Here is a 26,341-nt window from a genome sequence, read left to right on the forward strand (position 1 = left end):
TTTACGCATATTTATATTTTTTCTTTATTAATATATATATATATTATTGGTTTATAGGGATTTGTTTGTGTAGACAGCCCATTTTCCTCCGTCCTTTGAATAATGGTCCATTGGGTAATGTACGTCGTTCCAGTTTACGTTTCCCAAGGCTACTTCTGCCTCATAAGGTGACAATAGAGGCTTATCGAACGCGTATCCCCAGTCGATGGAAAGTCTTGGACATGCTACCTGAATATAGCAGTCAACATCCTGAATTCTTGCCAGTTTCTGAGGGAAGATTTCGGACATGAGAAAGAGGGTGACTGTTTTTCCTCGCTTCTCCGCAAGTTGCATTATGCGGTCTACCAACCGTGGGTTTCCCTGACGTCCTAACGTTCCCATAATAAGTGCAAAACTACTAGCGGCTTTTCCCAATTGGACCGCCTCGCGCCGCAGAGTTCTCATTTCGCTCGTGTTGTAGCTTTCTGTTGTCATTGTCTTCTTGTAAGGATCATATTGTAAAGCGTTTAATGTTGGGTGAGCAATTAGAAAAGCTTCAAGATGGAAACGTCCATCACCTACGTACAGCACAAGATCCACAGCCGTTGGGTCCAGTACTGGGCTCGTGCAACCCAACAACTCCCCCCTTGAGAGCGGCTTATTTTGTGGCACAACAACAGGCTGATGAAAGTGGTTCTCTAACATCTGAACCCCAGCGCGCATGGAAGAAACGAACTGAATCGTTGCAATGCAGGCCAGGCGAGTCTCTGGGGGGACAAGGGAGCGAACGGTATCAACGAAATGTTGTACATCAATGTCAATTTCGACAAACACGTACATCATATTTTTTATCAGACAATCTTTTATCGATATAAGGCAACTGTGACCATAGTGAATCAAGAAGTCACAACCCAACGCTAGGGCCGAATAATCGTCTACGCAGCAGGCGCCGTATGTAACATCACCCAGAATTACCATCTCAGCTCCCGTCTGTTCCTCGAGAATATCAGCAATTGGCGCAGCGAACATCAGAAGGCCCTCGGGAAACTGGAGGGCTACGCGCGTAGCGCCCTTTTCCCTTATGCGTCGGGCACACTTCTCAATCTCAAACCTGTAGTTACTTGGAAGACCCAACTCCGCCTCCATGGTGTCTATGGCCCTTAGTAAAGCGTTGAAGAGAAACGTGTGGAGAAGATTGGTGAAAGACGACACAGCGGTATCTTCATTGCAACATCGGCTCACTATGCTCCCTTACCCTTGAGTGTACCTAACTCGCGGCGTATCGCGTCGCTGTGCACCATTTCGGCGTCTCATAGGGGTAACCTAATCCTGCACACAGTTTGGAGGGCGGTGGGAACGAATAGGAGCCAACAAGACAACACAGAGACACCACATGCTACCACGTGCACGAGTTCAGCGGCAAAAAAATGAACTTTACAACAATGCCGAATGATCTCACGAAGAATCCTTCGGGCGTTTGCGCGCTCCAGTTTTCGGCATGAGTTCGTAGATAACGGGATCCGGTTCTAGTGTACACAGACAGTGCGCTATGTATTCCATCCTATATACCTTCAATCGTGAATTGATAGCCGCAAGCTGCCCCTGCTCCCAGTTGTTGTCGTCGGAGAGGACGAAGTTTATGCTGTCGACAGGCCCAGACCCCTGAAGCAGAGCATCCACCAACTCCTGGGGTGTATACGGAATTACAGCCTTGCAGCCCCCACTTTGCAGAACGCGGGCGAAGCTCTTCGTCCTTAAATCAGTCGAACAACACAAAGCAACAGTCCAGGAAGCAAACGGCCGCTCGGTTCGGCGCCGTTGAAGCTGACACGCTTTCACAAGTTCAGAGACGGAGTTACGAAGCGACGCTCTTCGAGCCATTTCCGGGCACCATTCGTGTGGCTCCTCGGGGGGAATGCGATTTTCTTGTCTTGCTTCCTTAATAAACGAGGGTGCGAGCACCCACTTCCCTGCCGCAACGGCACTGAGAAAATATTCAGTTCTAGAAGGTCTTTCGGTAATGTAGTGTGTGCACTCTTCTACACTTATAGCTATCGTAAGTCCTAACGGCAGCAACTGAGAAAGTTCCTCTTCCAGATGTAAAAGTGATCTCGACAGCATAATACAACAAGGGGAAGGTGAAAACTCCCCCCGCCCCCCGCGTGGTGTATCGTCAATTTGAACCCTTTCACCTTCCTTTTCTGGATGAGGCGACACCCCTCTGTGTTCTATCTCTTTCCGCTCGCTTTGCGGTTGCTCCATATCAGCTTGCTTGTAGACTATCATCTGTGACGCTGGTGGAGTTTCCCGCCCGAACCTTCTACCGCACGCTGAAGAAGCAAGGGCATTAAAGGACACCTCTACATTGCAGGCGCATACGTCCCCCTCGCCCCGATCCTCTGCAGACCTACTTTGTGCCTGTCCCACACCCACAGCAGGTGACGTAGGCGTGACACTGGTTGCATCGGTCTTTGTTTCCAGTTCCCCAATCAGGTGCTCGAGCGAGCTTGAGAGCACAGAATCCCTCGGTGTTACGTCCTTGGAGAGACGTTGCAAACCATGGCCGTATGCACTGCTCCCACTCCTTCGCCCGTCGGCCAACACACCAGCAGATGCGACTGTCGCATTCCCCAACTCCTTGTTAAACTCGGAGAACTGTGGTGTATTCATGATGAAAGGGGAGCAGTCCTCCCAATATCCCGCCACAAGTGAGTGGTGTAGCCAGTCCACATGCACAAAAAAACACTCAATCACCCGTAGCTTATACCTTCGCCAGGCCAATGAAGCAACCTTAGTTGACCCTGCCAGGCCGTCAGCACTACCCACAACCAGGTGAGTAGTGTTGCTGCGCGCAAATGAGCCAACACTGTTCGCGCCCAGCACAAAGTCGTCCTGTATAACACACTGCATCCCGGCGCGCTTTAGGGAGTTCCGGAACGCCTCCCGGTCCTCTTGAGGCACAGCGGTGAATGTAATAACTGGTTTCAGAACACTAGAAACAACATACGGCTTCGCACACACACGCCCGTGACCTTGCGCTGCACACTCCTCGAGCCAGGAAAGTGAGACAAACTCTAGGCCGGGCCGAGGTGCAAAGAATTCAGTTGTTGGGCCCAGCAACACTACGTGGGTGGTAACTATTGTCAACGTCTGAGCCTGACGTATACCCGAGCGTTTGATTAGTTCCTTCACATCATCTGATACTAGATTAGGTGGAAAACAGTAGGCAACTGCGCCCGACCTCTCCCGCAGAGCGGTTATGCGCGTCGATATATCCCGCAGACCCGATACTCCTACTAGTCCACCGTACTGTTGCGAAAACTGACAGTACGGTTTAACGCAGCATTGGTACTTCCGGGCAAACTGAACCTTAGCGTTTCGTGATAAATCCGATATTCTGCTTGGAACAACTAATACTGAACATCTCCGGGTCATTTCGGGAGAGTACCTAGCTTGATGAGTCTCGCAAATTCTTTGCACCATCTGTCGTTCCGCAACATCCAATGAAGTTGTACACACCTCCAGCCCTCGAAGTGAGTAGTCAATCCCAAACTCACTTACTCGATCCATCGAGCAGTTGCCTGACAGCACCCACTCTGGTGTAACACATGGAATCCCGTGTACCTTAGCCAAAGCATATTTTTTCCCTTCGGTACTCCTGGCAACCAACACATTGGTCCTGTCCGTCAGTGTTTCTGTGTATGTCATACCTTGCTGCTCCAGCTTAGATTTAATGAGTTCCAGGTCATTTCCAGATATCGCTGTTGTTGTAACAAGCATGTATTTCGGTATATGGCACCCACGAGAGACGAAGACCACCCTCTCGTGGCTTATGGAAGAAACGTACATATGTGTTCAAACATAAGAAGGAAAGGAAAAAGGAGATGCCCATGCATGACATGTGCGGCAAACCAGTATATTCGGATAACAATAAAACGGCTGGTACATGTGGGAAGAAAAATAACATGAGAGGAAAGGAATAATAATAATAAAAAGAAAAAATTACGCGCAGCTACGAAAAGGACAAGACGGATGGCTCTTAGTAGAAGAAACCGAGCACTTTACCACCAGTATTGCGAGCACGGGCCTCTTCGTGGTCCATGATGCCAAGTGACGTCGTGAGCACGACGAAGCCAAACTGCCGACTAGGGAGAATATTCTTCACCCACTTTTCGAAGTCACGAGCAGTGCAGTCGAACCGAGGGCAGATGGCCCCGCATTTATTGAGGCGCCCATTGAGATTTACGACGATCTTCCCTGCACGGTGGTCGTCAACAATCTCAAACTCACCAATGTAGCCGTGTTTCTGCATTACCTGCAGAAACTTCACTACTACTTTCGATGAAGGCCGGATGAGAACCTGGCGCTTGCCGCGGCGCTCTGCGCCCGCAATGCAGCGGAGCGCATTAGCCAAAACGCTCATCATTGTCATTTTGCTTAACCACTACTAGAAATGACAAAGAAAAAGAAAGCAAGAATGAAGTGTGCAGTAAGTGTTACAAAGCAGACGAACGAACATACACCAACAAGCAAGTGTCATACATGGAAGTGTGTCGATACAGCTTTTTCCGAACCCCCATGGTGCACAAGTTAACGAAGGGAAAAAACAACGCAACACACAACAGGCCCTACGCACTCCCAAGAAAAATTAATGCGTCATGGTCGTAGCTAGAGTTTACCATCGAGTTCGGCTCTACCCTGCCTCCAGAGTCAACAAAAACGGCGCCAGTATCACCAGAAAAAAAGTTTGCATTACAGGAGGATTCGACCGAAGCTAGCCTACTTGATGGGAGGCAATAGTCTCCCAGGAAGAAATCAAATAGACGATGCCAAATTGGACGCGAGTGCCGGTAAGAGGTGCGTCGTTTACCCGAGCATAGTGAGTCTTTGTTAGTAATGCGGGTCGCACCTTCCTGGAACAATTCCGCGTATAGCCGACCCCGCAAGACAGTCTCCACCACTAGTTGCTCGATGTGGAACTGCAGTTTTTTACACGTACGAGCAGCAGCAGGTACGAACATGTGTGACCGAAGCAAATTCGTGAACTGCTTTACGACGCTGGAGCGGGACACGTCCCCTATTTTATGATATGCGTGGGGTTTATCTGTGTCTGAACCCCGCCCACAAGCACCATAGTTGTGGATGGAAACGATACGCCCCGAATCATCTACATTTACGCAAACCACGTCCGAATGTGGAACACCAGCGTTCGTCTGACGTGTCATTTCGATAAGCGTCCCGAGACGGACAGGCGTATTAAAGCTGAGTATTCTACTTTCGCATGGTAGTCTGTACTTCTCCGAGAAAACTGAAACGGACCTGAGTGATCTCGGCAGTATTTGCGATAAGGAAATCGCCAAGCCGGCACAGTGGATATTGTCCGCACCATACACAACAATTTGTTTGCCCCGCAGGAGAGCGGATAAAAGCAACTCCGTTTCGTCAAGACCGGTATCACTCCACTCTAGAAACACCAGCAACCAAACCGAAAGAGGCTTTAGCAAATGAAAGGGGCCTAAAGACACAACCCTACTGTCGCCCAATGATACGCATCTGCCGATTTCAGGTGGCCAACCGACATCAACATCAATAGTTTCCACCAACGGAAGCTTCATCTCGAGATATTGTTTCACTGTGTTCAAAACCGCAGTTTCGCAGGTCGGTTCTTCAGGTATCAATGGCGTCCTTCCAAACAATGCCAAAAGAACACATTCGAAAAAGTTGTGGGTGCGCCTAAACGCATCAGCTTCTGCTTCGTCGTCTTCCGCCAACAACGACATCAGTGGGCGCATTGGACGTTTGCGTGCCTCCTCACGCCGTCTCTCGAGGTCGGGAAACGTAGAGTATTCGGACGCCAACCGCCTTTCTGTCACATCAACCCAGCCCTCTAGCAAAATCCTCATAAAGCAAGAAAGAACAGGCCATCGGCGTATGAGCTCATCACTTCGAGGATGTGTAATTATCACACAAAAACGGCGACTTTCGCCCCGGGCAAGTATGTCTCCCAGACAAAAAGCTATACCGGACACACCACCTGCATCAGGGTCCGACATCACGACAGATTCTTCATTTGACTCATTCGAATCGAGAACACGGGCAACAAGTTCTCTCATTTTCTGCTTAGAATGAGGGCGCAGCGATCCGCTAATTGAATGAGCACTGAAAAGCGCTTTTCCATGAAACGCAGAAAGTTGTGGCATCTGTGCACCAAACGAATTCATTTCTTGATATTCATAATACTCTGTAACATGAAGATCCTTTGGACCCTCAATGGCATCAAATTCCCCCAATATTACCGCGGGAACATTCCATACCGTCTGCATGGCATTCCCTCTGGAATTATGCGTACATAGAAATACACGGAGATAAACAGTTTTAAAGGGGGGTAGAGAAGGAATAAAAAATAAAACAACAAGATTTAAACGTTAGTGAAGCAGTCGAACACATATTGTAACAAGCATAATGAAGAAAAACAATGTGCATTAAGGCGGTATTTTTACTTCATGGATTAATATATCTCAACTCCTCTTGTACAAATGAGGAAAGTAATAAACACACAATGATGGATGACTCAACACTTGTGCAACGAAATCACATGGAAAAAGCGGATGACCATGTAAGACCAAATTTCACATGATCAAACAGGCGATTATTCCCATTCCTCCATGTAATGTTGCCACGCCCATCCACACCAACAGGTACACAAAAATTAAGTTCAAACCGACCGTTCGGCGTGACACCGAAAAGAGGAACCCTTGTCACGACAATACCAAAGCCTACAGACGCAGCACATGTACGAAACCAGCGGTATGTGTCAAAGAGTTCTGAAGACGAATTTACCATTCGAAGATTCCCGACATTACCGAATAAATGCATGGCTGCAAGACCATTATTCGGAAAAAAGAGAAATGGAAAATTTACGCTGAGTGACGTCGCCCATAGCGCATTTCCTCCTGTTGCCGCAAAGTGACCACCCTCTCTCACGCCACCGTCAACTGTCGACGGACCAACACTCCTGAACCCTCGAACGTGACATGACGACAGGAAAAGTCTGTCACTCAACGGTATCCTAGCCCGTTTGTATGACCAAATCCCCGCAACTTTACTGTTCCATTGAACACTGCAAAAAGGGCCCAAGGGCCAGTACTTGGCAGTTTGAATTTCGGTCTTCAAGAAATTGAACCCACCTCCGAGAGGACCACCCGCCAGCTCATTTTTCATGCTCAACTGGACGCCCTTTATGGGTAGCGGGTAGATGCCACACAGATAGGGGTCTGCATGATGCCACACGTTAGAAACTCCCAACTCATGCCTGAAATAACCTTTGAAGGTCGTTCTAAAGTCCTGTAACATTTCATCAGGCAGATTCGTTCCTTCCCTCGATACGAGGAGCCTACGCTGAAATCCGATAGTGAATTCGGATAAAAGACCTCGCTTTTCATTTCTCGTGGTGGCTTTAACTTCGTCGATCCTTTCGTTGCTGGCAAGATGGTACATTTTATTTTCACTTCGTCGCCCCAAATAATACTCACCCGTTTGACCCAAATACGTAGCATTCGAAAGCATTGAAAGCGAAACCGCATGCGCTCGGGATGTAGGGGGAACGTAGCTTCCAGATAGCGAGTACCTACCACCTAAAATATTTTCCAGCGAAAGTGTTAACTCTGGAAGAACTGTTTCTGTTGTGAAGACTCCAAATGTCTTCTTAGGTTTAGCCTCCACAACGTCGATATGAACACAAACATCGTTAGATTCCCCATGAAATGTAGGCTCTAAATTGAAATCTACCTTACTGAAAATACCCATGCGTGCCCATCGTGTTCTAGCTTCGTTCATATTGTTCGTAATGTCTTCAATGTTTTCAGACCGTTTAATTGCCTCGACATCACGACTGATAACACGGGGATGAATGTTTTCAATGCCTCTGATGCGGACGTGTGTACGTATAGGAACGTTAAGCACCTTACCGATATCCTCTTCGCCTATATAGACCTCTTGAGGAGGTACACTACTCTCGCTAGAAAAGGTCATACGATCCTCACAACTAGTGTCCCTAGGATAAGTAAACTTGTGTGTCCCTTGTAGGGGTTGAGAAAAAACTTTAGTGCACAGAAAATGGCAAAACAAATTACTTTATGTAATTTTCGATGATATTTTCGGACAGAATGCTAATAGTTAACACGACATTGTAAATCCAGGTATACATGCATTCATGCAGGAGCGTACATTAATATAATAGTAATAGAGGAAGCATACTATGATACGGCCGGTGGCCCTTACAAGGAAACTAAAACTACGGCTTCCATCATTGCGAGAAAGCGTACTAGATACGTCACAATGATGGGGCTAAACATCTAACAACGAACCCGTCCTCCTCGCACGGTTAGGGAATAAAACAGCCTAATATGCTCTGCCTCGGTCAAGATTTGGAGGCGACCACTCATTAACGATAAGTTCGGGGAAAACATTAGGTTTCAAAGTTGAAGTACCAAGAAGCATATTGACACACTCTTGGAACCCTTGGGTTATTGCAGGGTAAGCTGTATGGAGCTGACTCAGGTTATAAATCGATTCGCGATTATGAATTGCCAATGAAGCCAACTCAATAATGCTGCTTGCATGCGGTCCAACAGCTCGCACACCAAGAACCTGCATTTTGTGATCATTTGTAACGATAAGCTTCACAAAACCGCTCGTATTGCCCATTGCGAGGGCCCGACCCACAAATTCATAACCGTACCTGGCCACCTTGTATGCTATGTGTTCCTTCCTGCATTGTTGCTCATTGCGACCTACAGCGGCCACCTCCTGATCAAGAAACATAATCGTCGACAGATTGTCCAGGCGTTGAATAAGTTCTCCCTCCGGATATGGACGATACATATGCTCAATACAGGAACGCGCTTCCAACTCCCCAACGTTAACAAGCGCCACCCTTGAGCCGACATCACCACACGCATAAATATGCTTGTGTGGAACAACGCAATAAAACTGGTCACGCTGGATTCGACCCTGCTTCAACTCAACACCGATTTTGTCGAGTCCAATGCTACCCACATTTGGATCCCTTCCTATTGAAACCAACGCCTTGTCGACCACGTGGTCTGTTAGCCTGTTGTCTCTCAAATCACGCAGCGTGTAACGGAATTGGCCGCCCTCCACCTTGTTGCTTTGCAAAGCAGAATGGTGGTGAAAATTGACCATCTTTGCCTCCAGGAGCTTCTGAACGAAGAGAGCAACATCATCATCTTCCATTGGCAATATTCGATTAGACTTTTCAATAACATTTACTTCGGTAAGTCCAAAGTTCGCAAATATCGATGCAAACTCACATCCTATAACGCCAGCGCCGATAATGACAATGCTTTTCGGAAATGGTTGAGTCATTATATCATCGGAAGTGAAGACAACCTCACCGTCGGCAATTACGGAAGCATGTTTACGAGGTTGAGCGCCGCACGCAATGACAAAGTAGTCGGCCCGTACCTCCTCAATGCCTCCACCCAACAGTTTAACATCGACACTGTGAGGTGACGTAAATGACCCATGACCACATATAACGTCAACGCTAACCTTCTCAAGCTGATGAAGAATCTGGCCGTGACGGAACTCTGCTGCGCAATCTATTGATTTCTTAATATTCGAAAAATCAATACATGGGAGAGCTTGACGGCACTTCATAAAACGATTGGCGGTTTGGCCGTTCATAAGGCGGACGAATTTTGCCATTTCCCATAACGTCTTCGACTGTAGCGCACCGTTCCAAAGGTCAGCACCTCCAATCCGTGATGACTCGATTATGCAAGCCCTTTTTCTATAATCCACAGCCCGCAACGCGGCGGCCACTCCTGCAGGTCCTCCCCCTATGACACAAACATCCACATTTTTCGCCCAGCTGAGCCGGGTTTTAGCAAACATTAAAATTATTCGGTAAACCTGATACGATAGCAGGGAAATAATTAGCGGAAGTAAGAGTTTTTCTCAGGCAGAAGCGACAGAAAGTTAAAATACGCAGCTGAGGGTTATCGTAGAGAGTCAGATGAGCACATATATTTATCTTATGGGAAGTCAAATGGCACACACTGAAGGAAAGCAGCAACACAAACACCCTATTATACCACTTCCTTCCTCTCAGCGGTGCTTCTAAAACCATTCCCCTTCACTCCCTCCTCCTAGAGCGGACGCGACCAGGTGCAAGAGAACGAGAAGGAAAGGCGCAGCGGGCAGATCTGGCCATCCGGACGAGAACACACTAAGCATCCTGACTGAAAACGGCGGTGCTAAGCGACAGTGAAGGTGAAAAAAAGAACCACAACAGCAGTGTTACAGCAGACAGCGACACGCATGCAAATTTCGCTTTGCAAGTCAAAGGTAATGGGGAGCGAGGGGAGTTGGCAAGCGTCCACCGGTAGTGTGGAGCGCGAGGCCCGCGCAGTTCGCCCCACCCTCCATTAACCAGGCCAAACGAGCCAAACAAATCGAAAGGGGGAAAAGCACGACCACTCCTGAGAGCGACAATATTGCACCCAACCCTTCACACACATCCGTACGGAACCGGAGGCTGCATGAAATTCCGCCTACGGTCAGCCCAGCATCGGGAATATGGCTCAGCACCGCGCACCCAGCGGTCCCGCCCAGCCCCGCAATAATTCTAAGCAGCGGTCACCGCCCCGACGCCCCCATCACATACTTCACCGTCCGAAAGCAAGGAAGCGGCCAGACGTACGTTCAGGCGGACGGGCGGCAACATAGCGCACAAAACCCGGGAGGGTAGTTCAACCGAAGGAAGCAGCTTCCTCCTCCCCCACCGGAGTCGACGTCAGCATCAAACGAGGAGGAAAACAAAGGAAGACCGGCACCATGCGGCCCCTCGAAAAGAGATATGTGCGGCGGGTGGTCAAAGCACCCGCGCAAGGAACATAATACTGCAAAGGGCTTTTAGCCCTTTAACGGGCGAGCACAGCCGGTCGGGTATATGACGACGGGCAAGGGGGCGGCGGATCTGTCCCTAAGAAACGCCGAAGCCATCTTTCACACTCCAGTGCCGCAACAACGCGGTTCCCCCGGGAGTGGGTGGGGCCCGTTTCTCAGCATGATTTTCCCTCGCCCGAACCCCACTTCGGCTCACTGACGAAAGCCTTTCCGCGCACAGACACCAACAAGAAGCACGACGCGGCAGAAAATCGTCACAGACGACCACGTAACGGTCTAGCGAACCACTTACACAGTTCCCTTCTTCGAGGGGTAATCCCTTCAGAGAGCCCCTCCTCAGCGGATATCACATAACCAAGAGCCAGTTCAGTGTCTCACGCCCTTGTTTCCTGGGGGGAAAAAAGCATTGGGAGGGGGCGCGCTACTCGACTTCCCCGGCGCTGGTGGTGGTGACAAAGCGGTGCCCCCTCCCAATGCTTTTTTCCCCCCAGGAAACAAGGGCGTGAGACACTGAGGTGAAGGAGAACCTTCTGGATGCCCCTCCGAAGTGACCTGCTAACGACCCCACCGAATAACCGCCTACAGACCCCACTAATAAGCAACTGCCGCACCTTTTCGTTTGGTAACTGTTGATGCGGAGAGTGCGTTTCAACCCCAACTCCATTTGGCCTGAGGAAGCGGAAAGCATCATTTTGAAGAGGAGAGAAATGTTGACAAGCGCTGTCGTTCTAAGAGGGCAGGCCTAAATACAGTCACTATCGAAGGGAGGGGTCACCTGCATAGAGGGCAAAAAACAAATTTGTTCAAGGAAAACCAACCAATCCGAACGATTTTTGATTCTCAAGGGTAAAAAATCATCGATACAGCATCACGGATGATATCTAAATTCTTCCTTCGCGCCGTAAAGGGAACCCATTTGGCATCTCTACTGACATTTTCACTGTGTATTCAAGTCATCCGTTATTTGTTTATTTATTTTAGAAACGATACACACTTACAAGCGGAGCGCGGCGTCACGTTTTCACCTTAACTCAGCAAGTGCAGGCCCTCTACAACCGGAGGTTTGGAAGGGGGCGTTTCGTTTCGTTTGTGCACACCATCCTGCAGGAAAGCATGCCCCTCCACCCTTTCGTACAAAGGTCCGCGCACCACATACAGCAAAACCAAGGGTCGAGCCCCCTCCTCTCCCCAACACACACGTAACATTTCAACATGTCGCTGGAAAATGATGCCCAAGGGCAATATATTGGAGGAGATCCATTCCTACCAGTTGGATCACCCGAACCCTAACAAAAGCCGGCCACCTTTCTGGGGAATCAGCCCTTGAGTCACCCTCGGCGGCGGATGCAGGTTCCCTCGAACGTCAGGGAGGAAATCTGCAAAAAAAAAATGTAGTTTTACTCCACAGATCTCTGAAGGTTGATCAAACACACCGCTGTTGAGTTTTCTTTCTGTTATACAAATGCCCATCGTTGGTGCCATAACTTTCGCCTCCCCAAAATGGAGTGCGCTCTGATGCCACAGGCGTTCTGAGTTCCGCATCCCTAGCAACGGCTCCCAACCTATTTTCCGCGTGAGGATGGGCACAATTTCAAGGTCACGCAGAGCATACGCCCATAGTGCCTCTTTATTCTGTTTTCAAGAACACTGCGTTCGCTGGGGGCTATTACCCACATTAGCTCACCCAGTGGTCTTTGTTCTTCGTCCTTCACTTGAAAAATATCACTCTGGGAGCGCCTTTCCATTTGAGGCGTGTAGTTGTGTTAATGACCGGTTTATCCGGGACTGTGAAAGAACAGGCTTTGCGATCATGATGAGGGAGGCTAAGATTGGTGTTGATGGGCGGAAAATTCCCTCGCGATGCCGGCCACCTCATCATGGGTCTAGGGTCCAGTACACCATCTCATCGGGTTAAGCCAAGAGCCAGCAGCGTTCTTCTCCAGGGTAACACTGCTCTGCCCGGCTGCGGCATCATACAGCACAGGGATCAGCAGCGTCTTGCTGGGACACCGCTTTTCATTTGTCGGTCCCTGGGTGTGTGCCAGTGTGCCATCAGCGGCAGAACGGATGGTGTTTTCCTTGAAAAAGCTGTGCGTCTATTTTTCCGCAACCGTTTCAGCACTGCGATGGAAAGAATATTGAAAAAAAGTGTTTAACAACAAGCTTAAGAGGAAAACTCAGTGATGAACAGTGTTGGCGATGGTGGAATTGTCTGTGCTCGTTGATTGTTGTGTGCATTGTGCGAGTGATAAAAGCGTGTTTTATCTACATGTTTCTTCCGTGCGTTCGTTTCCTTCAATATTATGCACTCTAGCCTTTAGGCGAAAGCCTAAGCATCCGCGCAGTTTCCGCACATACCGCAATTTACACTCGTTATTTTTGGTTGTGTACTCGTTGCCGACGGCTGGAAACTCTGAGTGTGAAGAAATCGGGAATCTCTGTGGGGCCCGTGCTCTTGGACGTAATCTCACCGTTTGTGAAAAGAGCGCCTTCATTGCGGAGATCGGGTGGCCTAGTGGAATGAAAATGGTCAACACGTACCACTTCCCCCACACAGGGACAAAAACGTGGTAGTTCCAGAGAGCGATCTGGGCAACAAATATAACCTTGCACAAGGAAGCTCTTTTTCACGGCATGCGCAACTTTTTTCTTTGTTTGAAGGATGCGGGTGCAAAGTTCGAACAGGTACGTCAAAGGCTTATGCGGGATGTCACTCTGTCCTTCGAAGGACCTTTCTCGTTCCGATACCAGTGCGCCAAAAACGAAACTTACGCGGAAACGCCTCCACGCGCAAACCTCTTCTCGCGGCGCCAGCTGTTGGGGAGACGGCAACGTCAACTAAGTAAAGGCCTCAAACCCGACGGCAGCGGAACGAAAACAGGAACCGACGCCACGCATTCGGACGCCAGCCCCGGCGCTGCTGACCCGTCTCTTTTGAAGCAACACAAATCAAAAATTTAAATAACAAGAACTTTGTCACGAGGTTAATTTTTCTCTCCGGAGCGGTTGTTGATTTAGAGCAGTTGCCTGAAGTCATGGTTAAGGGGTTCGGTTCCCCGGTCATCTGTCGTTTTTTCCATAAAGCGCTTTTCTCAGAGCCTTCGGCCGGCGTCGTGTAGCATACATAAATATAAGTACGTCAAATTTTAGTAAATTTAGTAAAGAGGTCGGCGCACGTGTCACCATACCCAAGTGGTTACGGGGACTGACTAGAAATCAGTTGCGATCTCGCGCGCAGGTTCGAATCCTGCTGGTGACGTTTTTTCGTCAATTCCCCGTGTTCCGCTGCTTTTGTCCAGTCAACTTTTTTCCGTAACAACAGCGATTGGGAATTGGGAAACGGTACGCGCACCACAGGCCAGTTGTGACCACCAAGCAACACAGAGACGCCGCGGAGGACGGACAGCGTTGGGCAACACCGCTCCGAAGGGTGAAAACAATCAGCCGATTTGGGTGCGAAAAAGTGACAAGAGTGGGGTTTGAACCCACGCCTACGAATAGAAGAGAACTTGAGTCTCCCGCCTTAGACCACTCGGCCATCTTGCCATCGACGGCCACAACAGATTTGTTTTAGACACTTTTTTTATTTATGCAATGCCAAAAACCGTCACCAGCAGGATTCGAACCTGCGCGCGAGATCGCAACTGATTTCGAGTCAGTCCCCGTAACCACTTGGGTATGGTGACACCGCCTCGCCACCACCTCTCAAATGCGTTACCCTTGCACAAGCGATCGATGCCGTGATTTTTTTGTGCGTTTCTGTGCGATGCGGAGTGTGAAGCGGTTGGTGGTGGTTTGCCGTCCTCCAACGGACGGCCGCCAGTCACTTGTCGTATGAGCCGATAAAGCTGCGCCGGAGTTTTCCTGGAAGTCCTCTCTGAACAATATAACTGTGGGATGTGGACGCAGAAATTTGTAGGGCTTAAAGTCACGGCGTCAAGTTGCAGTGCCAGTCGTTGATGGGCGGGCCACCATCGGATAAGAAGGGTGGGGGACACTACGCGCCACAGAACAGCACTATGAGACTATAAAAATGAGGTAAAGCCGCACATGAGCTTGTTGTAGTCACTCAGTTATGTGGTGGAGCGTCTCACGAGTCGGCGCGGTGGCCATGGCAAATGGAAAGGACATTGGATCATCACAGTACCATTACAAGTGCACATCTTTCGGTGCTTTGTTTTGGAGTTAAAGAAGATGGAAGAGTCGGAAAATTTTCTTCAATTTAACACCACTAACTCAGTGCTCTTGAGCTTCACTATCAACAGTTTCCGTTTGTGGCTCGTGTGTCCCAAGTGTCCACAAGGTTTGTACGCCTCGGGCCTCTCGGAACAGTAACGTGCCTGCGGATTGTGGAGAAAAAGTGGATAGTAAAATTAATGAATGTAGGGAGAACACGCCCTATGTACTGATTTTTTGTGAGCTTTTTTCTCGTGTTAGAGACTCACCCGCTCAAGTTACTGCATTCTTCAGGCTATGGGGAAGGCCATATTCAAGAAAATTGGCTGTGTGAACAGCAGCTGCCTCTGAATAGAGCAGGTGAATCACCGATTGGGCCTCCATGACTTTCCCACGGTGGGGAACATAAGAATTCCACATATTAATGTCCACGGAGCCGTGCAGATAGGCGTTTTTATGTTCCTAAAAACCTACTAGCGTCAACCGTGTTGGCACAACAGCGTTGAAGCCGTCTCTAGAGTCTCCGCTGTGGGGAGTAATCGGCGTTTACTTTCCTGTGAGATGCCCGTTCACCTCCATTATTTCACGACATCAAAAAAAAAAACGTTCCAAACTTGGTTATGTGGATACTTAATGTTCAAGGGGTCAAGTACACGGGTCGAAAGTTTCATCGTTTCAAAAAATTTATTACCAGCAATGTTAGGTGTGTATTGAACTGTTTTTTCCGGGAAAAGTTGGTAAATGAATCTGTCATAGGGAAACTTGCCACCTTCACCAGCCCATTCTGAACAACAGCCCCCAGCATGTAGATTTTGAAATACGCATTGTTTTCCACGGGATTCGCACCGGTTTCTTCTGCGCGCCTTTGTGTTTTCGCTTATCGCTCTGAAAGTCACATTTTTTTGTGGAAACATCTGCATGGTTCCCCTCGATTATTTCTTCGGTCCGGGCGCCGCATGTGCGTGAATTTCTGTCGATGTGTGTCCCAACAGTTGGATTGCCTCTTCAGTCTTTACTGAACCTTGTTGACTTCTACGTGCGCTGCGTGGGTTGCCTGCAGCGTGCTTAGGGTCATTTTACCTTGGGATGCTCTCTGTTCCCGTGCCGAAGTGACGGCTGTAGTTGAACCGTTGTAATGAGCTTAAATGATCCTTTGCTGCGTGTCCAAAATGCTCAAGTACTATGGACGCCCCACCCCCTGGGATGAAGTTGCCACACCAAGAGCACCGGCCACGATTACTCGTGCGGATGAAGCCGCGGACTTCCCACCGATTTGAATGTCACCGTACTTATGGTCGTGTTGGGCGCCGTTGGCGTCTTACAAGCCACCAGCACTTTGACTCATGATGTTCCAGCGTCTTGTGTTTCATTTCCCGGAGTACTGGTTTTATCTGCTCTACTATACCAAATGTATGCGGTTGCTGCGATCCACGTGAGAAAATACGAACTGCGGTGCGCACTGCGTAAGTCTGTCTAGTCAAAGCTTTTATTTGGCCCTTTTCGCCGCATTTTCCGCTTGTAAAAAAAGTTGATCTCGGCACACTTTGTTTTACTTTCTCTAAATATTGCTCCAGTCAATATGTTTGGAGTCTTCTGCAGCCTCTTTCCCTATTTTTGGTGCCTTTGAATATTCTCGTCCAGCTAGTTTTTCTCTTTTTTTATTTTCTCTGGCTAGTCTCGCCTTTTCTCCTTCATAAATTAACTTATATAATTGGCGTTCTGCAGTTGCAAGTTTGTTGGTACTCTCGTTTATTCCGCTGCTTTTCTGGAGTATATCTTCCCTCCATCCTCATTTTTCCTACGTTCTCGTTTTTGCTGGACCACTGTAGTTGAACGCCGTTGTAATTTTCCTAACATCTGTTGAAACCCATTGAAACTTCATTGTGATCTCCACTCTCATATAGGTTGTGAAATTTGACAAGTCTTCTAAACATCGACTCACTGCCTTCGTTCGTGTCGGTTTCACGGGTATTGTGTCGCTTCAGTGGTGCAACCTGGCACTTGTGCGTGCGTGTCTGCTAAAAAATTTGTTTTCTCAACACAGAGAAGTGCTGGCATGGACTAGGTGCGTGGTGAAACTACTAACCTACGTTGTTTTATTTTTTTTTGTTAAGTTATAAAAGGAAATCTGGAAAATTTGAAAGGTTATAAGATTCTGGCACAGTTGCCTCCTTTGTGTCTCCGATGTGCTGGTCAAGTCCTCCATGACTGTGCTCAACTGAATCAAGTATCATCTCTAAGTTTAGAAACGTCGCTACGATTCAAGAAAATGGCTTTCCCCCAGTTTGATTGCTTTTGCCGCTTCGGAAATGAAGTTGGTGGTGGCCGTCCATGGTCGAAACCTTTACTGGCGTATGCGTTTCTGCCCTTCCAAGCAGTCAAGTCGCTGAGCTACCACTCACCCCCTATTACGTTGCACACTCCATAGTAATGTCAGGGCCCATATTCCAGATGAGAGGGAAAACCGAGCGTGTTCATCAATTCTGTTCCTTAGTGATTGGGGCCGGCAGATGATTGTCGGCCTCCGGGGGGAGCAGGCATCAAAGTCATCGGTTCTCGGGGATGAAAAGGAACATCACCTTACCCTTCTGCAATCGTGAGGGCACCTTTTCGGTGGTCTGTAGGCCAGCACAGTCATCAAGCACGCTCTACAAAAATAACCCGGACACAATCCCACATGGATCGCAATGGGGAGCTAGGGAGCTCCCACAGCCGAAAAGATTCGCTTTGGCAAAGCAACTTCACAGTTACGACGTCAATTTCTGAATTTTGCGAGGATTACGTGTGCCCAAAGAAGCGGAATACAAAAATGAAATATTAACAGAAGACCATAGAAATTGCACGGCCCTGAAAATGAAGACAGAACCAATACTTGAAACGGGTAGCGACGGTATGCTTTGGGCCCCGCGATGTACAGGGAGGTATGAAAGAGCATCGGCTAAATCGATGCCGGGCAGGGGCTATAAGTCACATTTCTGCCAACATATCCCTAAAAAGCGGAAGCGGCCACAAGGCGAGCGCCGGATTCGCTCCGCCCAACAGTTAGCGCATTGATGACCGGTGCCGATATGAACTGGAGCAGTCGGGAGTTAGCTCCATACACACAGCCAGGCGAAGCAGGCTGCCTCGTCCAGGGGCATTTGGAAGGGAAACTGAGGAGAGCCAACTCTGGGAAGGCCGCAATAAAGCCTCGAAGGCGTAACTGGTCCTCACAGCTGGGCGTGGCCACATACGGAGGGTGCTGGGTATTAAACTGGAACTCGAAATTGAACTGAATTAGCGACAGCAATAGAATCATATTCTAAGTAGGGATGTGCATGAATGCTGATAAAGTCATTTTTTTTGTACTTTCACCACACACTACTCGCAGAATAAGAACGATTGAATAGCTTGCCAACAAACACAGGTGCACGGGGTAAAGAATGGCTCGAGCGTGACCCAAAGAAAATAGGAATATAAAGGAGGTTACGCTATTGTCTCCGGTAAGAATGGAAACACAGACGACAACACCAAAAACAGATACACTGGCGCAACACTTCTTGAGCAAAGAGCTGAAAATCTTCTAAATGGAATGACGTTATGTGACAATGTAAGCGGAAAAGTAGCGGAGAAACATAAGGTGAAAAGTCTAATCAAAGGAAAGACACAGAGTGATGGAGAGGAAAAACATTTAAGGCAAGAAACACAGAAACAGCAGCCATCAACTCAACCAATCAGGAATTCCCACCGAGGTTACAAAACACGCAAGAAATAATTGTCACCAGGCCATTGCCGATAAAGGGACGGCTGCAGCTGTAATATCACCGGGGGCTGAGGAAGTAAGGACATATTATTTCCATGGAACAAGCAAACTAACGCGCAGTTGCTGAGCAAAAGGTGTGGCAACGGAAGGAGGACCCAGAGCATTTATTGGCATTTGGGGAAACGGTTAAAGAGCGGAAGGACATTGGCGGCACTCGCCAACTTACTGTCCCCACGATTAACTCTAAAAATAGGTCCTGCGAAAGTAAAGGAAGGGATGCTATGATGGACGTGGAAACACAGGGCGAAATTAACCAAAGGCGTAGAACCAACCATCAGGTCAACGTTTTCACACTGTCGGACAAAGAAAAATTATGAAATGGAGCGAAAACCCAACGAGGGCAACCTCACTTCAAAACAGTGCTCGGCGTGGTAGACGGGGATTGCCACCGCAGTGGCGGAAAAGTTGAAAAGGAATGGCGAAGGGAAGCGGTACCCAATGTCTATGGCCAAAAAAAATATGAGAGGTCCTTGCCAAAGCGTGCCTCCCTCCGGGTAGTTCCGGCGAACTCACTGGAAAGCCAACAGCACGGTCGCGAATAGGGGCGCCCCGCACGTAACCGGGGGCTGTGTAGTGGGACTGAGAATTTTGTGGCAACTCCTCCTCCTCCTCCTACCTTTTACTGAGGTTCAAGTAACTTTTCCCTTTCCCCAGGAAATTGCAGGTCGAATTTTTGGCATTTCAGATGATGCGAATTATCGCTGTGAGTCGCTTGTGGCATCAGCAGTAAGAGCCTGGAAACGCCTCCGGGTCGCGTTTAAACCGCCCGGCTTCGAACTAGCAGTGTGCGACGCACTGGGCCGGTGCCGTTGCGCACACAAAGAGGGCGGCTGCATTGTCAGCGGCTTATTCCAATATTGCGTGAGGGGCATTTCAGAAACTGCTGAACTTGTGGCGTTTGAGCATTTTTTCATTTAGAAAGGGAGAAAAGATGAGATATCTGCCATGCTACTTTTCGGATGAAGTAAGTTTGAGCGTTGCCGCAGCCCTGATAATGCGGCGGTGGGAGTGGTAGTGGCTAGATGATTTTAAATGTTACAGTGATTGGGTGGATGCTGTGGGTGAATTTTAAGTAGGAAAATGCGACCACTCAGAGGCTGCCTCTCCATTTGAGTTGCTGGTGTTTCGCGTTCGCGCAGGATATCCAATGGGTCATACGTCCTTCACTGCCCCTACCTCCGTCCTGAGTGATTGATGTCGCAAAGCGACATCCTCCACCTTGTAGAACTCCTTCTGCACAAGGTTGTCAAGCGCGTCGGCCACCAGGGCTTTCTGCGACAACTGGGACCTGAGTTTCTTGCATTCCATGTCCGCCTGGCAGCTTATACGACTGATGCGTGCGCTAAGGTCGGCCCGACCATTATGTAGTTGCTCGACATCTGAAGATATTACCTCCACGTGTTGTTTTACACGCTGAAGGTTTCGAGTAACCCACTGTCTTGTCGTTTCTATTTCTTCCATGAGCAATGCCCGCGCCTGCTTCGCCTCGTTACCTAAAGTCACCACGGTGCCCGCAGTCTTGTCAACCTTTTGCTCCAGCGAACTGAGCGACTGGGTAATACCGTCAATTTTTTCTTGAAGCGGTGGAACCCGTGAATAATCCCGTCCTACTGACATCTCCAAATCCCTTAAAGAGCTTTCCACGAGCCGTAATTTTTCACGAAGGGTATCTTGCGCCTCTTGCCTTGACAAGTCCTTCTGCTCCGCCTCGCCCCACAGGGATGCGATCCGCTCCTCCACATCTCTTCTCACGTCACTCACTGTGTTTTCTATGCGTTGTTTCGTTCGTGCCGCTTGCTCTTCTCCGTCGGCTCGGATCTTCGCCAGATCACTCAAAAATGCTTGGTGGGCATCTTCTAATGTTTCCTGTACCTTGGAAATGATGAATTGTTTGAATGTTTCCATATCCTCTAACCTTGCACAGGCCTGCTCTAACCGTTTTAACCGCGACAGCAGCTCCTGCTGCTGAAACCTGATGTCGGCCTCCTTTTCCTCTTGGATTCCTTGGGCTAGTTTCACCAACTTCGTAAGGTTCACCATTTTTTCATCGAACATACACACGCGGGCGGAGAGCTCCTCTACTCGATCAAGCAACTGCTGAACAGAGAAGGCGCCCTTCAACATCCACTCCACTCGTGACTCGGCGGCTGAGTCCACCTGTGCCGACCTTAAGGGCTCTTGAGGAGATACACTTTCCTTCTTTCGTGGCCGCAAATATATGTCAGTGTAGTCCATCGCTCGCACTGCGTCGGACAATCGTCTTGTTATGCTTTCCAAAAATAACAAAAGTAATGTAAAAGAGATGTGGGAGAGCATGAGGTGAAGAAAACACCAGCAAGTCGAGACGATATCAACTTTTTACACACCACCACTAGTAGAGTCACCATGGGAACTCTGCTTGTTGTCCGGTCCCTCCATCCTGCATCTATAATCCCGTCTATCCTTTTTATTTTTATTTTTATTTTTTCCACACCTCTCCCAGTGATAGAAATCATGTACACTCAAACCAGCCTATCGGAATCGTCCACGTAGAGACATGCTTCGAGTGTTTTGTTTTCCACATTCCACCTAACATATGCCTTGCCCGCAAACACCTTCTGTGGCAGTGCGGCGCGAAGAAAATACTTTGTAGAGGAAAGCCTAAATTCATATGGATCGACTTCAATAGCTACATCAGCAATACGGGCCTGTTTCGGCATCGTAACTTTCACAAGCAGGCCGGATGAACCCGTTCTGGTGAAATCCATGCCCAAATACAAGTCCTCCGCCGTGACCTTTTCTTGGTGAAGAATGGTGTATTCGGGTTCCTCAACACCATCCCTAGGTTTTGTTGTAGTATCCTTTCGGAACTGATGAACTTCGTTGAGTTCGTCATCTGTCCAGATTGCGTAACCCTTAGGCCTTCGAGCTTGATGCTGTTTTGCCTGAATTCTTTTTGCTTCCCGACTTTCTGAAGGGATTGGGAGGCATAACTGCTGATCGATTACCGTCGCGGGAAGGGGGATATTCGATGGGTTTGGAGCGGCGGCGCTGTCGCCATGGTTCACGACGGCCGTCGGCGCCGTTTCCTGCAAACTGTAGCCAACGGATTGGCCGTCAGGGCGTTTAAAACCGTGGTTTCTGTCTAGAAGCTGGGCGAGGCTCTGAATGTCACTATAAGACATTTCCGCTTCCCTTTCCTTTCTTTTCCACTAACCGACTGACTTCCACTCACTTTCTACCAACACTACATTATGGTGTCGTCATCCCCAAGGGGGGGGGGGAAAGCAAAAACGCAACACACAACACAGTGCCAATAAGGAGTGGGAGGTGATAGATAGTAACGGTCAACTTTTTTTTTCACCTCCTCGGCACGATAGGCGCTGCTGAGGAGGTTAGTGGAGGTGAGTGAGATGGAAAACACGTGAAGGGGGAGGTTTAGCTGTCAACTGTAACATAAGGCCCGCATGTACGTCTGTTGTTGCGTCCTGTGCCATTCGCACCGCCCCCTCCACCACCTCGCAAGGCTGAATCAATTCGTATCACATTTTGCTCGCATTTTCCAGGAGGGGATCCAAAAGCAGTCTGTCGAGTACTTGGCGGATCTCGGGCTTGAAAACAACAAGAGAAATATACTGTTTGGCCTGGAACGCAGTAAGAACGGAAGTGCGCATACAGCCGTCTTCTATGATTATGGTATTGAGCACCTTGTGATCCATCTCTGTAAATGGCATACGTGCCAGCTTTGAGGGGGATTCCCTCGACCACAATCGGAGCAACTTAAGTGCATCTTTGCTGAGATACCTTAGCGGCAGACTATTCTTCGGATGCTCCACTACAACGTACATGGTGCGGATCAACGACTCATACGCAGCTACGAGGTTTTGCTGCGTGTTCTCACGAACCTCCAAAACCTTTTTTGCGTTGTAAAACTCCATGAACTGCAGTGCGTTTTCTGGCCAACGCAGCACCGCGTACGCTAATGGTTCTTCATTCTCTTTAAAGTGCCTGAGGACTGAGCTCATGGAGTGCGCTTGCTGCGTGTGTTCCACCATCTCCCGTATGAGTGGTTCAATTTTTCCCAGATAGTGCTGAATGTCAGGTATTCCCGCTGCCCGTTGAAACAATCCACGTACAGCCTCCTGAGCATTAAATATGGCCGCCAAACGCGGTTTGGATGCCACCGCCGCTCCCGCCTGCGCCGCGACTGCATCGTCTTGAATGGGATGCAGTTGCACAATGTAGCCACAATGCGGCCGAAGCGTGTTGATCGGGTTTGGCTCCCGGAGGTAGGTTATGATGTCCCCGTCATCAGCCTTATGCTGGTACAGGGTATTTTCAATGAATAGTTTGCACCCCGGTGACTCAAACGTGATGGCAGGCGCTCGGTCTTCTACCGCACGACATGCGGCAAGTACGGCACCGAGGCTATGACCGGTATAACTAATGAACCACTCCCCTTCACCTTCCCCCTTTGTAGCACTCAAATGGATCCGCACCTGCTTGGAAAATTGTTGGGCCAGGCTAAACAAGATAGTCCTTTCGTTGAAGTAATACCAAACCCCCGAGCGCAAGCTCAACGCATCAGCCGTTCCACGGTGAGCGATGATACAGTGACGCAGTTCTTCATTTATATATGAAGCAGCGAAGTAGCCATCTTTGTCTAGCCCCAATTCCGCGGCCGTCAGGTGGAGGTTCCAGGGTTTAGGCAGCGGAGGCGCGTCAGCGATGCCGTAGACATGTAATGAAAGGAGCGCGTACACGTAATGCGAGACAAGCGGAAGCGAGGGAACTTCGTCTGGCGTCAGCTTCGATAGTGAACTTGGGGACGTCGTTTCTGGCTTAGCGGGGAGGAAGTTGTAAAAGATACTCATCTCGCCGCCTCAGCGAGTGATGACTGTAAACAAACGAGGGGGGAACGGAAAAAGCTATTTTCCTCACCCATGCCGTCGAAACAAACGAGCCAGGGAAAAAGAGAAACCAAATTAGATAAAAAGGACGGATAGAGTGACCCGTGGTGAAGGTGTGTGCCATTGGGTTTGCAGAGGGTGTGAAACTACAGATTAGAATGAAATGGATTGAGTATGCGTTGGCATGTGCTCCGGTGAGCAACACATTCCTTTCGGCTGACTGGAGGTGACGTGGTAACTAACTAGCGCTGAACACGTTCCCTCCATTCCCGTTGTGCGAGGGCCTCGAGGGTGCGCCTCACCTGCCAAAGTTCCCTTTGCCTCGGGGGTTTGACTGCCTCTATCCATGGCGGTTGGGACCGGGGAAGGCGGTGGCGCTGCCGTGTGAAGCGCATGATTGGCGCAACCACAGTAGCCTCATCCACGAGCCCACGGGGTGCTTCCTTCCCCTGCAACTGATGGATGGCAGCAAGACGGGAGGTAATCTTCGAGTTTAGCGAGTATCCGACTAGTGGCGGACCTGCACCAGTTGTTTTGCCATCGTTGAGGAGTGCGCGCGCCTCCATCATGAGAGTTTCGTAGTCGCTGTTTTTCAGTGTGGGTTGCGTCAGAACCCATTTAAGCGCAATAGATAACCACTGAGCTCTCGCGTAGTCGGACGCGTCGGCTTGAAGTTCCCTTTTCAACACCATGTAATATTTAAAGAAGCTGACGTGCTCCATTTCCTGCACGATACGAAGGAACAATGTCGCATTTCTTACGGAGAAACCGGCGCGGCTTAGACATCCGTCGACATGGGTAAGATGTTTTTCCACACGTTGGACAAGTTCTTCCCCAAGGAACAAATTGTGCCGGCTATACAACAAATCAAGATACAAATACTCCTCTCCTGTCTGTTTCACGTGACCAGACTCCTCTAGCGTGCGGAGCACCTTTTTGAAGTCCTTCACTCGACACTTTGCCAGGGCCACAAGACACGGGAAGATACTATGTGGTGATGGCGAAGAGGGCTGGCGTTCACTAAGAAGCGCTTGCAGGCACCACACGGCAAGTTCCCCATCCCCCGCGTCACCAGCAAGTCTTGCTGCACTGTGTATTACCATCGCCGAGGGAATATACCCCACCAACGCTTCGCGGATGCGCCCAAACCATACAACCCCCGCCTTACTAAACGACGATGAACTGAAGTACGTTAGACAATGCTGCAAAAGGGTGTCATCAGGATGGTTCGCTCTGGAAAGTAGGCAGTCACGGGAAACATTCACATAGCGGCCCGCCAAGTCCCAGCGTTCACCCTTCACACACGAGCGCAGCATCGCCACTAGGCAGGGTGGCTCTACCCACTTCAGAAATTCCTCGCCATGGTAATTCTCCCAACAGGAAAAGAACTGCTCGTAAACCGCAGCTTCCCCCTTGTCTTTCTGGTGGTACAACACGAGCCGTTTGACCCTTGCCCACCAATCGCTAAACAGAACGTCATCTGGGAGCTTAAGGAGGCGAAATGCTTCCTCCGAAACCGCACGGTAGCGCCCGAGAACTGTCTCGCGCTGCTTTGCCGCACCTCGTTCCCCCCTGTCCTCACTCCATTCCTTACGGCTACGTTCGATGCACACGAAACACCTTGTACTCTGCCAGAATATACGAAGAACGATGACTGCTTCATGGGATGCCAGGCCCCGAGTGAGAGATGTACCGTCACTATTAGATAGGCACTTTTGTAAGTACTCCGGATCCAACGTGCATGCGGCAGCATTAATAACAAGGTCATTTAGAGTGACAGGGCCCATCTTGCGGCAGCTAAAAAACATTTCCGCACACTCCGCATGCAACCCCGCAGCGTGGGCCATTCGACAGGCTTCTTTGCAAAGTCGTGCCTTGCGAGAGTCAGAGCACTGAATGAGTTTTCTCATCAACTTTCCCAACTGTTTAATGTCGATGAGGCCGCTGGATTTTGACAACGAGCGCAAGCTGGCTTCCAAAGTGTCGACTCCCTCCGTTGCTGTCGGCACAAGTGTTGTCACTGCTCGCCCTTGAATACACCGGGAGAGTGCACTAACTAACCGTTGCATTTTAAATAAGCATCGGCGGCGGAACTGCGTTACCCTTTCCCGAAAAACAGACAAACAGATATAGACGTGAAGCGGTGTGTGTGTGTGTGATCCCAGTCTAACGAAGGTTCATATGAATTTCCGTGCAACACTGCTCTGCAGATTGTAGCTCACTAAGCACCCATATTCCAGAATAACAAAAACGTCATTTTTTCTTTAAATAGTCTGATTTAATTTAAAAAATTTTCTATTAATGTGTTCGAGCCAGTCCACATGTAAAAACCATTGCGGACTATTTTCACCCGATGCATTACCTTCATACACAACAATTGTGTTATACTTTTGTTGCGATGTTGTCGTCGACGCCTTGGCATTGTCGCTGTGGAAACTGAAATGAGGCTGCAAATTAGAAAAATCAAAGTAAAGGGGGGAGGGGAAACAACCGTGGGTCAACAGCAACACCAACAACTCCAATAATAACGGATTCCGAAGTGACGGATATTGAAATGCGATAA

General features: G+C 49.1%; 10 protein-coding genes and 3 non-coding genes across 13 annotated transcripts, besides 4 other annotated features; 1 reads left to right on the plus strand and 12 right to left on the minus strand.

The window, feature by feature from the left end:
• Positions 1-26,341: part of a sequence feature (sequence corresponds to BAC RPCI93-26J7) that runs on past both edges of the window.
• Positions 8-48: a sequence feature (AT_rich).
• Positions 52-1,125, minus strand: Tb927.3.4340 (diphthamide synthesis protein, putative; the record flags this gene model as incomplete). The annotated part of the gene is made up of 1 exon (XM_838933.1): positions 52-1,125. The coding sequence occupies one exon, from the start codon at positions 1,123-1,125 to the stop codon at positions 52-54; it is 1,074 nt and encodes a 357-aa protein (XP_844026.1).
• Tb927.3.4350 (hypothetical protein, conserved) lies at positions 1,435-3,828 on the minus strand (the record flags this gene model as incomplete). The annotated part of the gene is made up of 1 exon (XM_838934.1): positions 1,435-3,828. The coding sequence occupies one exon, from the start codon at positions 3,826-3,828 to the stop codon at positions 1,435-1,437; it is 2,394 nt and encodes a 797-aa protein (XP_844027.1).
• On the minus strand, positions 4,019-4,411 carry Tb927.3.4360 (40S ribosomal protein S15a, putative; the record flags this gene model as incomplete). Its single annotated transcript, XM_838935.1, has 1 exon — positions 4,019-4,411. The coding sequence occupies one exon, from the start codon at positions 4,409-4,411 to the stop codon at positions 4,019-4,021; it is 393 nt and encodes a 130-aa protein (XP_844028.1).
• Positions 4,608-6,302, minus strand: Tb927.3.4370 (hypothetical protein, conserved; the record flags this gene model as incomplete). The annotated part of the gene is made up of 1 exon (XM_838936.1): positions 4,608-6,302. The coding sequence occupies one exon, from the start codon at positions 6,300-6,302 to the stop codon at positions 4,608-4,610; it is 1,695 nt and encodes a 564-aa protein (XP_844029.1).
• Tb927.3.4380 (hypothetical protein, conserved) lies at positions 6,571-8,010 on the minus strand (the record flags this gene model as incomplete). Its single annotated transcript, XM_838937.1, has 1 exon — positions 6,571-8,010. One exon carries the CDS (start codon positions 8,008-8,010, stop codon positions 6,571-6,573), a length of 1,440 nt encoding a protein of 479 aa, XP_844030.1.
• Positions 8,380-9,897, minus strand: Tb927.3.4390 (dihydrolipoamide dehydrogenase, putative; the record flags this gene model as incomplete). The annotated part of the gene is made up of 1 exon (XM_838938.1): positions 8,380-9,897. One exon carries the CDS (start codon positions 9,895-9,897, stop codon positions 8,380-8,382), a length of 1,518 nt encoding a protein of 505 aa, XP_844031.1.
• Positions 12,764-12,972: a mobile genetic element.
• On the plus strand, positions 14,090-14,170 carry Tb927.3.4393. Its single transcript has one exon. It is a non-coding gene; the product is annotated as a tRNA-Ser (tRNA).
• Tb927.3.4396 lies at positions 14,376-14,457 on the minus strand. The gene has a single exon. It is a non-coding gene; the product is annotated as a tRNA-Leu (tRNA).
• Tb927.3.4399 lies at positions 14,517-14,597 on the minus strand. Its single transcript has one exon. It is a non-coding gene; the product is annotated as a tRNA-Ser (tRNA).
• Tb927.3.4400 (hypothetical protein, conserved) lies at positions 20,042-21,124 on the minus strand (the record flags this gene model as incomplete). The annotated part of the gene is made up of 1 exon (XM_838939.1): positions 20,042-21,124. The coding sequence occupies one exon, from the start codon at positions 21,122-21,124 to the stop codon at positions 20,042-20,044; it is 1,083 nt and encodes a 360-aa protein (XP_844032.1).
• Positions 21,333-21,355: a microsatellite.
• Positions 21,391-22,053, minus strand: Tb927.3.4410 (hypothetical protein, conserved; the record flags this gene model as incomplete). Its single annotated transcript, XM_838940.1, has 1 exon — positions 21,391-22,053. The coding sequence occupies one exon, from the start codon at positions 22,051-22,053 to the stop codon at positions 21,391-21,393; it is 663 nt and encodes a 220-aa protein (XP_844033.1).
• Positions 22,411-23,742, minus strand: Tb927.3.4420 (hypothetical protein, conserved; the record flags this gene model as incomplete). The annotated part of the gene is made up of 1 exon (XM_838941.1): positions 22,411-23,742. The coding sequence occupies one exon, from the start codon at positions 23,740-23,742 to the stop codon at positions 22,411-22,413; it is 1,332 nt and encodes a 443-aa protein (XP_844034.1).
• Tb927.3.4430 (hypothetical protein, conserved) lies at positions 24,021-25,847 on the minus strand (the record flags this gene model as incomplete). Its single annotated transcript, XM_838942.1, has 1 exon — positions 24,021-25,847. One exon carries the CDS (start codon positions 25,845-25,847, stop codon positions 24,021-24,023), a length of 1,827 nt encoding a protein of 608 aa, XP_844035.1.

Source organism: Trypanosoma brucei, chromosome 3 (assembly GCF_000002445.2).
Source record: "Trypanosoma brucei brucei TREU927 chromosome 3, complete sequence".
Classification (NCBI taxonomy): domain Eukaryota; phylum Euglenozoa; class Kinetoplastea; order Trypanosomatida; family Trypanosomatidae; genus Trypanosoma; species Trypanosoma brucei.